The sequence below is a fragment of the Conger conger genome, chromosome 3 (assembly GCF_963514075.1).
Source record: "Conger conger chromosome 3, fConCon1.1, whole genome shotgun sequence".
Classification (NCBI taxonomy): Eukaryota; Metazoa; Chordata; class Actinopteri; order Anguilliformes; family Congridae; genus Conger; species Conger conger.
This window is the reverse complement of record NC_083762.1, coordinates 62151940-62166978: the sequence shown is the minus strand read 5'-3', so window position 1 is coordinate 62166978 and position 15039 is coordinate 62151940. Positions and strand designations below refer to the sequence as shown.

Below are 15039 nucleotides of genomic sequence, written 5' to 3'. Positions count from 1 at the left end.
GAAATACTACCACTCAGATGTTTTAATGAAGCAAATAACAAACATGCATTGTCCTGAATGCAAATGATGAACAAATTACACACTTATGTCTGTTGCAGCTGTAAGAAGAGAGCTCAGTACATTTCACAGAAGGATGATCGTTGGCACACAATGTGACTTGCTGACATTTCACGAACAACTGTGCCTGAGTTGATGTCAGCATGAAAGCCGAAGGCAAAGATACCCTCTGCAAAGGGCAGCCGTTTGCAGAAACGCATGCTCCCTGATTGTGATAACTGCCCATTAATCCATATAAAGCAAGGCCAAAGTGGCCCTCAGCCACAGAACAGTTTTAACATGGGCCTGTGTTCATCATCCGATCAATTTTTCTCCACTGTCTAAATATATGTTATCATTCACTAAATGTATTGCTTGCTTTAGTCAATTCTAAAATGATTGTTAATTAATTTTTAATAATTTTTAATGTACTAATAATCATAAAAAATTTTGATTCAGGTCTGAAGGGGTTCATTAATAAATAAAATCATCATTGCAGTACGTTAACGTTCTAATGATCTTTAAAATAGCGGATGATCAAGATTAAACACATTTTTGAAAGGACTTTAATAGGAATGACTGGGATGCTTAATAAGAAGGAATCTAGGTAGGTGTTTTTTTAGAGTGATTAATGTTCTGCAACTGCTTAACTTTTTTTTGTGGGGAGGGGGTAGTCAAACATTACTTTGTGTATATTTTTACATGGTTCTATTCAGATGGGGGAAACAGGAAGAATGACAGAAAGCAATGATATCACAGCACTGAAAGATACAGATACTGTATATAGCTTGGCAGTCCATCGTGCTATGGTCTACTCCACACATTTTATGGCCTAGATTCCTGAGAATAGGAGAACTGTCCCTCAGACAGAAGAGACTAGGGGCCTGTTCCACAAAGCAGGATTACTGAGTTAGTTGGATAATTGCTCTGAGTAAAACCTGGACCGCATCCAAACCTGGAACATGGACTGTAAAAAGTAAAAACAGTTGTTTGTGCAGTTATTGCCAAACTCAGTAATCCTGCTTTGAGGACCAGGCCCCAGCCCTGAACCTTCTCAGCCCTGAGTGCCAAACATTTGCCATTCTTTTAAAATTAATGTAATGTTGCAATAAGGTAATCAATAGAAATTGATATTCAAGGCATTAGTGCAGGTAAGACGCAATGTAGATAATGTTAATTTATTTCATACATAACCCAAAACAGAATATGTGCTGATCAATGTACTGTATCAAACCACCCCAGGAAATTTACAAATTAATAATAATAATTTGTAAATTATTTCCACTCAACCATCACAAAAAGAGGTCTGTCATTTTAATGTCTTGACCTATGATGCTATCGAGTTTAAATAAAGTATATAATAATAATACTAATAATAATAATAATAATAATAATAATAATAATAATACTAATAATAATAATAATAATAATAATAATTATTATTATTATTATTATTATTATTATGAGAATAATGCAGTGGTTTTGGCCATACAGTAATTTCTCTCTGTGCCACAGTTGATAGAAACCTATAGATGACGCAACGACTTCAAAATTAAAAAGCTCACCAAAGATTGCAGTGGAACAATGGTTAAGAAAAAAAAGGCCTGAGCCCTGTGGAATTACATCAGCATCAGCCTTGGGCATCTCTGATGGCTGGTCTATTTTGCGAGGTGCTGAGGGAGAACCCAGTCCCAGGATTACGCATTTTCGCCTTCGGAAAAAGAAAGGGAAAAAAAAAACAGCCACAGTGTATCCTCACAACAATCCTCCGAATATAAACATGTGTCTTTGAATGGGGCCCATGGGTCTCCTCCTCTTTTCCATTCGATCACAGAGCCCAGGTTAGTTACCAGTCATGTAAACAGGCCTTCAGCCACTGTGATTTGGATATTTATATTCCTGTAATGAAGGCATGGTGATGGCTGCCTCCTTAAGAGTCTTATGCTCCCCACTGGAGGACTCCCTGTTAGTGGTTTCATCAGCCGAATATATGCATCTCATTCCTAAGGAGACAGTTTGTCTTGTTTAGCCATGCTACCAGTGGAGGGACCCGATTCGCACATCGCAGCTAACAAGCCTGGAAAAATTCACTTGTCATGGAAAATTAACATAACAATAAGAACACAATGGCCTCTCCAAGCTTGCTAGCATACTTGTCTATGCTCGATGGACAAGGCGGATGAGAAGATGTGAATTAAAGAAATAAAACATAATAAAGATAGTAAACACTGAATATAAATGAATACAGTGATACGGGGAAAGTAGTAATGAGGTTGAAAGCAAACAAAGAAAGGGTATTTAAAAGAAGACTGTCAGAGGCCCTGATAAAATCTGGAAAATTCCATACAATTGGAGCCATAATTGCAAATGCCTTGCCTACTCTTGTTTTAAAGTTAAGTAATATAAATTATGTTGGCAATTTTTTGATAGTTTGTTGGCAGAGGGTAATCAATGATTTTCAGTGAAACTGGAAGCCATCTTTATGGCTACAGTGCTGTCAATAGATGCCAGTTGTTTGCGTACCAGATTGCTGAAGCACAAGAGCATCTTCTCTCCAGCTTCAGTGTTGATAATTAATCCACTTAATGCTGAATTGTCAGTTGTGGTTCTGCCATAATTCTACCAACTGTCGTTCACAGCCTGGGCTCCAACTGAGCAAAGATGCTTCATCACTTTAAGTTAGGTACAGATGCCCAGAGTTTCTACTGACAGCAGCTGAAACCAAACTACACCACAGTGCCACCCGCACCGGGAGACTGTGCCCAAAAAGTTCAAACATTTCAAAATTTTGTCAGAAGGTTTTCAAAGAGAGAAACAGAGATCTGGTGAGAAAAGGATCAGGTACCAATTAAAACAAAATGTCCAGAACTGGATTATTCCTGGTTATACGAGTAAAACTTCGTGACAATGATGTGACAATGATCTTGAAAATTTGGGACATTGCAGGTCTGCATTTCATTCTTACATAGCTTTCATTCAGCAATGACTATTGTCTCATTTTTGAGCTTGATATTATTTTGCTAATTATTTTTTGTTCATAGAATTTGTGCAACAAAGAAAAATCTTAAAAGCTGTTTAAAAAGCTTTTTTCATGGGGAGTTTGGGATGGTGTAGGGAATAGAAGCTATGGCTATTCATTGCCATTGGGCCATTGGGCCACTATATCAGAACTTCCACTGAACTTATATATTATATATTAAATATGATATTCAAGGCAGCCCTAAGTGTCCAATCAGATCACATTACTGGATGTTTCAGGCAGCAGTGTGATGTAGTGGACAGGGAATTGGGTTCAACTCATTCTGACCTACGGTTGCACCCTTGACCGATGTGCACTGTGTTTCAGAGAACAGAACAGTAATAATTCAGTCGTCATTACTTCAGCGGTGAACTCATAAAAGATGCAAAATTAGTATGCCCTCTGGCTGTTTCACCTTGCCATTCGTTTAACTCGGGCAACGGTCATGCAGAGTGCATTGATCTGAATGGGTATTTGATGAGCTGTACCAGGATATCTTGGGACCTGCGAGCAGTCACCTGTGTGTTGCATTGATGCTGGCTATTCCCTCGACCTTTACCGCGGTTAATGGGATCATTAATGCCACACAGAGAGGAACTTCTTTGTCATCTGATATTCTTAGTCCGCCTCCCCTCCCTTGTCGCTGGATCACAGGACGACGGGCCCAGGAGGCAAAAATACAGCACGCCTCAGCACCACGGCAACCAAGTTTGACGGGGAAGGTAAAATGGTCGTCCCACTGGGCCCTGCAGAATGCTCTGTCCCTGATTACGCTATTAAACTATGCACTACAATAAATGTACAGAACACTCTAGTGTCTGAATGCTGTCGCCTACGGGTTTAAGCTTTTGTTTCATAGTATTTTGAGTCAAATGTATGTACACTCAGTGACCACTTTATAAGGTAGATATGTGCACCAGCTAATTAATGGAAATATTTAAATCAGCAAATATTGTGGCGGCAACTAAATGCATAAAAGTATGCAGATGTGGTCAAGAGGTGCAGCTGTTTTTCAGACCAAATGTCAGAATGGGGAAGAATGTGATCTAAATGAATTTGACTGTGGATCAGATCAGATTAATGCCAGGCCAGTCAAGAATTTTCTCGTTTTTGGCTTTGAAAAACTCTTGCTGTAGGATGAATATTTTTATTTTTATATTGACGTACAATATTTATGCAATCCTTGCAAATGTGTTGCCCACAGTTACAGTACTGCATCACTCAAGCATGTTTCAAGAGGAGACAGAACTGGGAAAATAATAATTTGAAAAATGACATTCTTTGGGACATCAGTATAATCAGGTATCATCTGACAACAGTTCTGTTTCACACCCAACCACTTCTGCAAGGTTTCATTTGACAACTACCAATGTTAAAATTATCCCAGCAGTGATTAAAAATAAATAAATAAATAATAAGTTGCCTTCTGGAAGACAGTTGGGTTGCTTTTACATTTCATCAAATTAAATTAGGCTAAATTTAAACGGTGTGGCAGCGACAGCAAATGTGCCAATGAAATCAGTTAAGTAGCACATTAAAAAATATGTTTTTATTATTTACTTGCAGTGTCTCTGCTTTGAGCTGAACTTTAAAGCACTGAACTTTAGAGCCTGTAGCAGGCATTGATTTCCCCTGAATATATGGCGAACTGCCAAATTCACTTTGAAATCCTCAACGCATAATAAGCCTGCCAAAAACATACAAATTAAAAACCACGCCAGACCGTAACAATACAGCCAAACTCCAAAATCCAATTTACCTGCAAATACCAAGCAAATCACTGAATATGCCACTAATCCCCAAAATACACAGCTAAACTCTGAATAAACAGACATGACTTTTCCCTAATTTACAGCCTCCCTGGAGCTCGCTGGACAGTTCAGACCTTCTGATAGCATATGAAGTCAGAGTCTATGAGAACTGGAAGTACACTGTAGGTGGTCCAACAGCTTGTTCGGTTGGTGCAGATTTTTTTTCTATCGACTGCAGTGGCACGGGTGCGAGAATCATCACACTACAGGCTTGTGCATATGCCAACATGACCATCATCTGTGTGTCATCCAAGGCTCTGAAGCCATAATCATGATCGGCTCATGATTTTGGTTAGCTTCAACAGGCAGTTTCCATGCTAATTACCAGATCTGCTCCATGATCTTCTGGATTCCTACAGGAGTGATAAAACTGGGTTAAGACAGACTGTGATGTATCAATGCATGCTGTATCAGAATAAAATACCAGTACAGACATACAGAGCTGAATTTAACATTGACACATCAATATGTCACAGTTTGTGTTACCCTTAGATTTTTTTAAATGCTGTATTTATAAAGGGAAATATTGCGATGGATGTGCCTGACTGTTTGACATTGGCCAAACAAGACTGGAAGCACAAGGATCCTACTTTACAAATATCACAAAAAAAAAAAAACAATGAGTCATTGGTAGAGATACATGTTTTTTGCAGACCCATTCAATTGAGATCTCAGAAAAGTGAGTGTCATAATTAATGAAAATATGGAGAGGCTGGTAAATCTATGTTAGGGACGTGTGAGAAATTTATGTTTTTAAAACTTGGAACTGGCAGGAATTAACATCTGGTGACCTTAGAAATTACAGGCTGTATTCATTAAAAATAAAATACACCATTATTCTTTATCATAAGTAATACCATGGCAAATAAAAGAGGATAGGAACTAACTATGCTAATCATAAGCTTAGGTGCACTGTTAAACTCAATATTCTATTTTAATCGAGGAGAAAGGGATCCACATTTAAATATTACTTCCAGTGATATATTCAATGTTTACACTGTGTGTGTAAGGGAACCATAGAAAGCCAGCTAAAGAAGCCAGCATTCAACTACTTCAAAAATGTTCCATGCCAAATAAGTGCATTGTAAGTTTATCATTATTATTATTATTACGATTATTATTATTATTATTATTATTATTATTATTATTATTATTATTATTATTATTAATCATCATTATTTATTCATAGATTAATAAACTTGTTTATTGCACACACAATCTATTTATGTGATAGCACTATTTATAATACCAACAAAACAAACATTCAATAATACACCAGTTTACAACTCTGAAATGCTTACAAATGATTTTCTGTTCCCGTGATGAGCCATCCCCCTCCCGCCATTCAGATACCAAAGGATGTGACTTTTTAAATTTAATACAGCCAGAATCTTCTGTAAATCCATTCCATCCAACCCTACAGTCAGACCTAATAAATGAATACAAATAAATACAAACCCTGCACTCTCATCTGTGCCTGTGCAATCTCCACTGCAATCGTCATATGCCTCTCTGCCTCTCTCTGTGTGAATGTCCTGTAATGTGTCCTCTGTGAGGTATAGCTCACATTCAAGGCATATGGCTATGTAATGTAAAACACAGCACGCCACAAAGAATGCACTGACCTTCTAAGGGCTGTATTTTTGCGGAACAGTGATCCATTCTGAAACGCATTTTTGACATTGCAGAGTTTCGCTGTTCATTAACCTAGCTCTGCAGATGCATTAAAAGAAAATGTGTTCTGGGTTGAACATATGGAGTAAGTAGCCACGATTTTAACAAAGGCATATCTTACACAATTTGCAGGTGTAGAGCCAGCTCCTTGTGTCTCTCATTGAAGTAGCTCACAGTATTAACTGCATACAGATGCTTGACTAAATACCAAGCCTTGGACTGCATAACACAGCTTGCATTTCAAATAGTCAAATTAAAATACTACTGGCATCCACTGCATGTTCATGCATTGGTATATGCGCCTTCATAATGCCACCAAAATAGTTCAATGCACCAGCGTTTGAGTGAAGCTTGCAGAATGCTGAATGTTTCTATTGACACATTCCCCAATCGTGTTGCCCAAAGCATGTCGATGCAAATTAGTTTATTGCAGACCACAAAACTACCAAAACTACCAACGGTCTTCCATTTGCATCACTTCCAGGTGTCATAGTGCTTACGTTGTCACCAAAGGTGTGTCTGTGAGAATATTTGCTTCGAATGAACACTATACACAATAGCTCTCCAGACACCTCTGTTCCATAGCAGTCTGTTCACACACACAACTGGAAACATCTTCAAAACAATTAATCATTCATCTTAGTTCCACCACAAATAGATATGTACAGGGGAGACTTTGAAACAATGACGGGGATGGTTGCAACAATGGGTTTGTTTTACCACCATCTAATTGACCAGCAAGGGATGAGTTCTGGTTAGCTGATCAATTTTGCAGAGACCCATATTCCCCTTTGAGCTTACAGGAGAAGTTAAATATATTAAATAAGCCAAAAAGAAAGTGATTTTGAGGTACAAAAGTAATAATTCTCATCGCATCTTTTTTTTGTTTAGCAATCACAATATTGCAGGTAAAATGGTTTAACTTCAGTGGCAATAATTCTCCAGTTGAATGTGCTACATTCTTTCTAGCTTCAAACCCACATGCCAAAATAGCTGGCTATGTAATGGCTGCCTGGGTTAGGGATGGTTGTGACACTCTGATTGAAACTCATAGTTTTTTGGTATTAATTTATTACTCAGCATGCCTAGGCAACTGGATAAATGCTGAAGCAATTCAGGTGACTATAAGTACTATACCTTGCTCAACACACAGCTTGTAATAGGACTTGCAGTACAACCATTTCATTAAAAACCCAGTTATTTAACCACTGTTACAAACTACATGCTACATGCATCTGTAGTGACAGGGATATTGTTCACATTTTTTGAGTTGAGCCTGGTAGCCTGGTAGCTCTTGGCCACATGGTAGATACCTATATTCATTCCTGTGGGCAGCTCAGTTCTGTGGGTCAGTCTGAGCTAGGCAGCGGCTGTGAAGTGCAATGCACTTAGCCACATATTTTCTATCCACAATAATTCACTTTTCTATGCTCCAAGTGATATTCCATGGATTATTTTAATACGCTATACCTTTCTAAAACTTGAATCCCGAATGATTTTATTATTTCATGGTCTGAGGCAAATGCACATTTTTTTATTTTGCTATTCCATTGTATAATGCACAGATGTACTGTAGCGGTGAGGCACACAGAAAGAGCCAGCAGGTCTGTCAGTTCCACAGGGGACATTAGCATGCACATGAGTCAGCTGTGTGCAACTAGCCGCGTAAAGGAATCGGTGTGACCAGCATGCAAAATCAGTCGACATTCGAGACCATACAGTGAGAACTTGCTTCCACATGCACTCCCTCCATGCAACAAAGCGCTGACTGATTATTCTGTTCAGACAGCAGGTCAGAACACTCACACGTTTATTTCTTTCTATCTTCTAAAATATAAATCCTGTTCTTGAAAAACTCCTCTGCCACTACCTCAAGTTTTCCTGTTGTATATGTTTTTTATAGCGTATGAAGACTTTCAGTAATTTAAAATGAAACATAAAGGCATTTCAGAACTACTTCAAGCATGACACAGTGTCCTCCACATTCCCTAACTACAGTAAGTTGTGTACTCTAACATGCTGTGCACACAATTTATACTGATAACCATTGCAGCTGGAACACTTATATGTCTATACATGAAATGGCAAAGACGAAAGGAAAATGGATCATGGGTTTCTGTAATGTGTTGTGAGTACAAAATGAGAGCAGTGCTTTGCGTTTTGTTGGTTCATGTTTTCTGTTTTCGAGCATCTTAGGAGCAGATTTCTGCTTACCCTTTGTGTCAAGGATTCAAAGCCCTCTCCGTCTGAGCCAGAGTGGGTTTCATGTGTCCCACTTTACAGATTTTTCTAGAAACATCTGATTGATGTGAACCCATTGTATGTAGGTAGTAATAACAATATTGACCTACCAGAGCTGAAAATGTAGATTATCTCCTTTACTGAAGAAAGTCTAACAAAATTGTAACAGTATATAATATGTTGTTTCTTCGACAAGCATCTGAAAAGGCTAATCACCATGTAGGAATCAGAATGGGAAAGGGTGACAGTCCTCTAAAAGTTAACAGAGGAGAACAAAATATATATTTTCATGTAGCCTATGGCAGATGTTTTCTTGTACATCATTATTATGCATTGTTAAAACAGCATTACATTAGCTTTTTATTTTTGACATGGCTTATTTTTCCAAAGTAACAGCATTTATCTTAAAAACCCATGTTAAGTTTAAATCATGCAAGCCTGAGTTCTAAACGGTTTTCAGGGAACTACTGGGAGAGAATAGATTAGATGTGCAGAGTTATTTCTGTTGTTAAATTTGTCATAGTGACAACCTAGAACTTAGAATGTGGTCCACACAGCAGATTTGGTCTTTTGAATTTCATGGTAACCATAACAATGTTTAAAGTTAAAAAAATAAACAAATTCGATCGATTTGTCACGTGCTAAGTGTGCCATGTCTTCTCCTCCATCCAAGATGAATTGCAATCGGCAACCATGACATTAAAATGTAATGTTTGTAACTCCCTCAAAACTGTTCAGTACCAGCAATGGAACTCTACTTCATTTATTTATGACTCAAGAAGAATGATTATATGCGTAGGTTTAGAAAACTGGTCTTGTACACACTGACGGCTAAAACCAGTTAAGGGTTTTCTAAATGTTTTCTATCTTCCAAATGTTTTAAACTAAAATGTTTTTGTGAAACCTGTGATAGTGTGGGTTTAAGGTGCCAAAACTGTTTTCGAAACAGGTTTTAGTGCTAGTGTGTTCAAGACCATTGCTGATCCGTGGTGATGGAAAAATACAGTATCTACAGTGTAAATATGTCCAGAAGTATTTTTGGAAATCGATCTGAAAATATGTTGCTGCTTAAATCAGAATTTGTATAGTATCTGAGATACAATATCCCAACAACAATCACTACAAATGTAATAAATAAAGCTATGTTCTCCATCCATTTTAAAGGTAAAGTCAGAAGAGGGCCTTAAGAGATTTCATCTACTGTACCATGATGTTAGATCCGTAAAATAGACCTGGAAGAGTCTCTGGTATATTTCCAGTCTCAGTCTGTTCAGATTTTCATTTCAAACACAGATTAAAGTACTTATTCACCTTCTCCTGTGATCCTCAGGAAACTCCTTGACCAATACTTCAATACTCTCTACAGAGAGGGGACACCATCACCCACAAAAGTCTAATAGTTAAGTTCATGGCAGTCTCGGTGAAAGTGGTGAGTTAATGATTGAAGAGATTTGAGACCTCCAAGAAAAAGAGTTCACTGAGGTTGCTAAGGATCCTATGTAACTCCAAAATGGCTCCTGGCAGGCCTGCAACATCTCATAAATTAGCTCTATAAAGGCGGTCTTCTGTTTCTCTTTGGTTTCATTGGCTAAATCATTCCCCGTCATTGGTTTAATTGGCTAAATGATTCCCCGTCTCTGTAGTTCTTTACTGCAGAAACAGATATCTATAATTCCGAGTCACGCACAAGCACAATACATTAAGGATAATGACAACTTGTAACAAACAATGTAGAGTATTGCTTTACAAATTGCTTTTCTAAATTTGATTTCAATAAGACCTCTCTCTTCTCAAATAACAGCTTCTCTAAGCACACAAACACACTCCACACTCCAAAGGGACTGCAGTCGAGTAAAATCAGCTGCTCGTGTTAATTGGGAAAGATAATATACAAATATACTCATACGGTTAAAAGTGCCAGGACCTACCCACAGACTGTCTTCTTGTTTATACTGCTTCCAGGCGCCGCCTGTGTCACTGAACAACAGAAGATAGCTGGTCACCCAGTCTGAGCTCCCATAGCGCCCTTGCGTGGCAATGGCTGTGATCTCCACCCTGCCCCTCAGGTCCACCTGCAGCCACCGGTGCCGGTCTGTCCTGCGAGGTACCCAGCCCCCCCCTCCTAGGAAGAAAGGACAGACACGATATTGGTGTTGGTAAATTTGTTGCTGGTATAGCTGAATTTGTTGCTATGTGAAGTCATTTGTTGCCGGTTTAGCCGGATTTAATGTTGGCATGTGGGGGTTTGTTGCTGGTGTTGAATAATTTGCCCATATTTGCGTAGTTGTGAAACATTGGTGAACTGGTCATGTGCTTTATTGTTTCACAAGGCCATTGTAATGACAGATGGATGGTGGTGATGATGATGATTAGAATGATGAGATTTCTATTCAAGTGTAATATTTTCTTAAGTTTACCAATGGATAGGCTACTGTATAAAGTCATGACAACTTAATGTGAGGCTGATTTTATGGAAAATGTCATTTTTAAAAGATACAACATTATTTTACAATGTTTTCCCATCTAACTGTCAAAGTAAACAGCTATTCAGTTGCAGATTAGAGTGTAGCTTGCTTACGAGGAGCTAAATAAAACACAAAAAATACTGTGGCTAACCATGCGCCACCCCAGCTAATATCACAGTACAAATCACAATAAACTAAACGAGTAAAGATTGTTTTATGGAACTTAAGGATGAAACCAAACTATATTTCTATGGGAGCGTAATACTTAACCACATATTGAAAATCGAAGCAACCGCAGCTCGGCCATTGACAAAGACCAACATTAAAAAGTCCAAAAAGAGGAAAGACAAATGTGTGTGGTCACTGTGAAACAGATAGAGATAGAGACACATATTTCCTAATTCATAATACACTTTCTGTAAAATACTAAAAGCAAATACAAAATGAAACATCAAAAACAAACGACTGAGGAAAAGCCTCGGATGGACACACGGTGCTGATAACAGCTCTGGAACATTCTCCCCGCTCCTGACCCCAAAGACAGGGCTTCACATCCTATTGATCCAGGAAAAGGGCGTCAGAGAAAAACTGCTTACAAGGCTTCCGTCCCAGAAGCCTCTCCGGGCTGGAGAAACTTATCAACCCAGTCTTCACTGCCACTCCTACACTCGTCAGACAACTTATTTAAAAAAGAGTGACAGTGAATATAAACGTGTTTGACATGAATCGTTTCATTAAAATGGAAGTCTGAATGTAGACAATGAACTCCATTCGATCAATTTGTGTGACTTGCACACACACAATGGTACATGGAATGCATTTGAAAAAGTGACAATTTTCATGAATTTGTGAAACAGAATGAATAATTCATGGTTATGTAGTGTAATAATATAAACAACAATTAAACAAAGCAAACTATTTTATTTTACAATTGCATGTATAAGTATACATGTGTAATGAACGCAAACACCATGGTTACATTCTTCAGCAGCTGTTTGCATGCATTCAGCTATCTCCAGATGGCATAGTACACTCCAAGGACACGAGTTTGATAGGCTGTCTAATCACACACATCGACAAGGAAACACGACTGTCCTACTCCGCAAACAAAATGTCATTTCCCAATGGCATTCTCCAGCCAGCACTGCTATTGATTAGAGTAAATAAGATGTCTTGGCCATCACAGGAAGCAGAGATTATTCATTACGTTACTCACCTTCTCTTCTATTAAGTTTGGCGAAGCGAGGAGAATGGTTTTCAGAGAACACCGAAGAACTCTGAAAGGATTTTTGCGGGAGCACCGACACCAAGGGTTCGTCGCAGTAATCTGTAAGAGAGAAGAAGATAAATGGTACCAAAAATGTGTTTTCTCAGTGGTTGATGAAGTCATATTTTCAGGATCACCATACTTACCTTTCGCTCCCTTTCGCGAGATTGAGGTGATGGAAATCGTTATGTGATAAATGTAACAGTGATGGCCCTCTGAAGACTCGTGTTTTAGTCTGCTGTCCCCAGAAAAGAGTTCTGGGGATTTGCAAATCAGTCAAAAGCAAAGCATGGGTCTTCAGGGGGCATGAATAATTCTCAGTTCTGAACCGATACAAACACCACACAAAAACTTGAATTATCAGGGGAAAAGTAATCCGTGTCAATTTTGATTTCTCTGTGTAATAGTTACATACATTTCCAATTATAAGTTGTTCAGGTCTGCTGAAAGGGCCGTTACATCTGAAGAGGCTGTTCGGGTTGAAAGGCATGGGTTATCTGGATGCTTATATACTTGGCCCATAAATGGACACTCACTTTGAACATGCCTTCTGTATGTATTCTCAATGAGATTTGCTTTATAATGTAATAATAAAAATGTTCTTTTTTATACGTTTAAATACATATCTCAAATATTCTTCAGTCACAGTTCTCCCCCATCATTGTCACAATACAGCTTATTTTCTGTCTGCTCTCCTTTGTCTGCCATGTCCTCTAATCCTTAAATTGATAAAAATTGTATCGCTGCAGTGCTGAACTAGTGTAAGAAATAATGAACATAAAATTATATCTCAATAAGCCACACAATCGACAAGGTATGGCTGTAGGACTTTGACAAAAGTATCTATGGTTTATAACTGGCTATAATGCTGTTAATTCCGTGTATAGTGTTTCTTTGTGAAGATTTTTAAAATATCATACTGTTTTATGCTTTGGTGCATTACTAATTTTTGTAATTGTCATATTGTTCTGATAAACACGGCTGCGTTTTGTCTGCCTCTTTCCCTTTTTCGTCTCCATCTTTTCTCTTTTTTCAGTTTAATTCAGTTTGATTCCTGCTCCATTGGCATGACAAATGAAACACCCACTTTCATTACCATATTACATTAAGGTATAGTTATAATGAACAATATTAAGTATGGCTATACAAATTGCATTTCTACCTCTCCTCAGTCAGCACACACACATGCACCCACACACAGACACACACCTGCCTGTAATTACCTTAACCTTTTCTTGTTCAGATGAGTATATGTTTAAACACTACAGTTTATACGCAATACTCCAGAGATTGAAACATGCTAACCCTATCTCCCCCTTGATAGATTAATTCTGCACGCTTGAGTGTATGACAGACACTCTAGGCAGTGTTTCCCCGGTAACCGTTGATTAAGTATGCATGTGGCCCTCTTTCACAGGCTAAATTTGAATCGTGCGGTGATAGTCATTTTGATTAAAGCAAAAAGAAAATTAGGCAGCGTAACTTTTCAAAAGTATCTTGAATGTGTCAGACCAAAAAAAAAAAACTATTGCTATCAAGTCTCATGAAGCGATTCTCCCGAATTGAAGACATAGTGAAAGCTGAAGAAAGAGGAGAAGCATGATTAAAATGGGGAGAGAGGGCAGAAGAAAGGAAGGTGATGACTGATGTTCACTGTGTATGTCAGAAAGACAGTTCACCCAAAGTTTGTCAAGGTTCCCGTTTTTGCCCTGAAAATGTTTAAAACCCTGTTAATCATATTTTGTGGTCAAGGTTACTGCAGAACTGTTTGATAACCAGCTCTAAACTTCAAATGAGGCAGGGGGGAAAAAAAGGAAAAACTTGAGCAGAAGGTCAGAATTTTCCAGGGCTAGTGGAGTAAGCTGAATTAACTAGAGATGCTTTCAAGGTGAGAGAGAGACAGAAGAGCTTCTGTTTCTGGGTGAACCCTTCACATATCGAAGCTGTGCCTGCCAGCTGAACAGAACTTCTGTTGATGCTGCTTCAGTGCTGAATCTCCCGGAAAAAGAGCCGCTATGTCTCCTGATTGGGTTGTACTGTCTTTGTGTTTTTCATTTGTAGGTTAGACAGCCTTTCAAAGCCAGACAATGTCAGTGGTTCTGCTAATAAAGCACTGCTTTATGGAGGGGAAAAGAGGGAGATTTCAAGGGTTCCAACAAACCAAGCTCACCGACATAATTTCCAACATCATTGACCTACTGCTTCCTGATTATTGTGAAAAAATAAATAAATCATCTTACAAATACATACAATATACATTATATATAAAACATATTTTTAAATATTTTTGTAAGGACAATTATTGGAGTTAGATCATTTTTTAAAATAAAAATAAATAGAGCAGCCCTGCTTTCTGAACGAACACTAAATCACATACAATGGAAAGCGAACCTAGTGATCTAGTCCTCAATGTGGTCACAGTCTGAGCTTCCTAAAGGATGTATGCTCCGATGAATATACTGTATAGTATTGTCACCAACATTCCATTATCGCTTAACTTACTTTCATAAAGTATGAACACAAACG

At 38.2% G+C, this 15039-nt stretch overlaps 1 protein-coding gene across 1 annotated transcript in view; it reads right to left on the bottom strand.

The window, feature by feature from the left end:
- The window catches only part of cntnap5b (contactin associated protein family member 5b), an 88241-nt gene that overhangs the window by 47984 nt on the left and 25218 nt on the right, over window positions 1–15039 (bottom strand). The window contains exons 2-3 of the mRNA XM_061237170.1: window positions 12463–12573; window positions 10710–10903 (exon numbers count right to left, since the gene is read on the bottom strand). Of these exons, the coding sequence (XP_061093154.1) occupies window positions 10710–10903; window positions 12463–12573 (305 nt within the window). The remainder of the gene's footprint in view (window positions 1–10709; window positions 10904–12462; window positions 12574–15039) is intronic.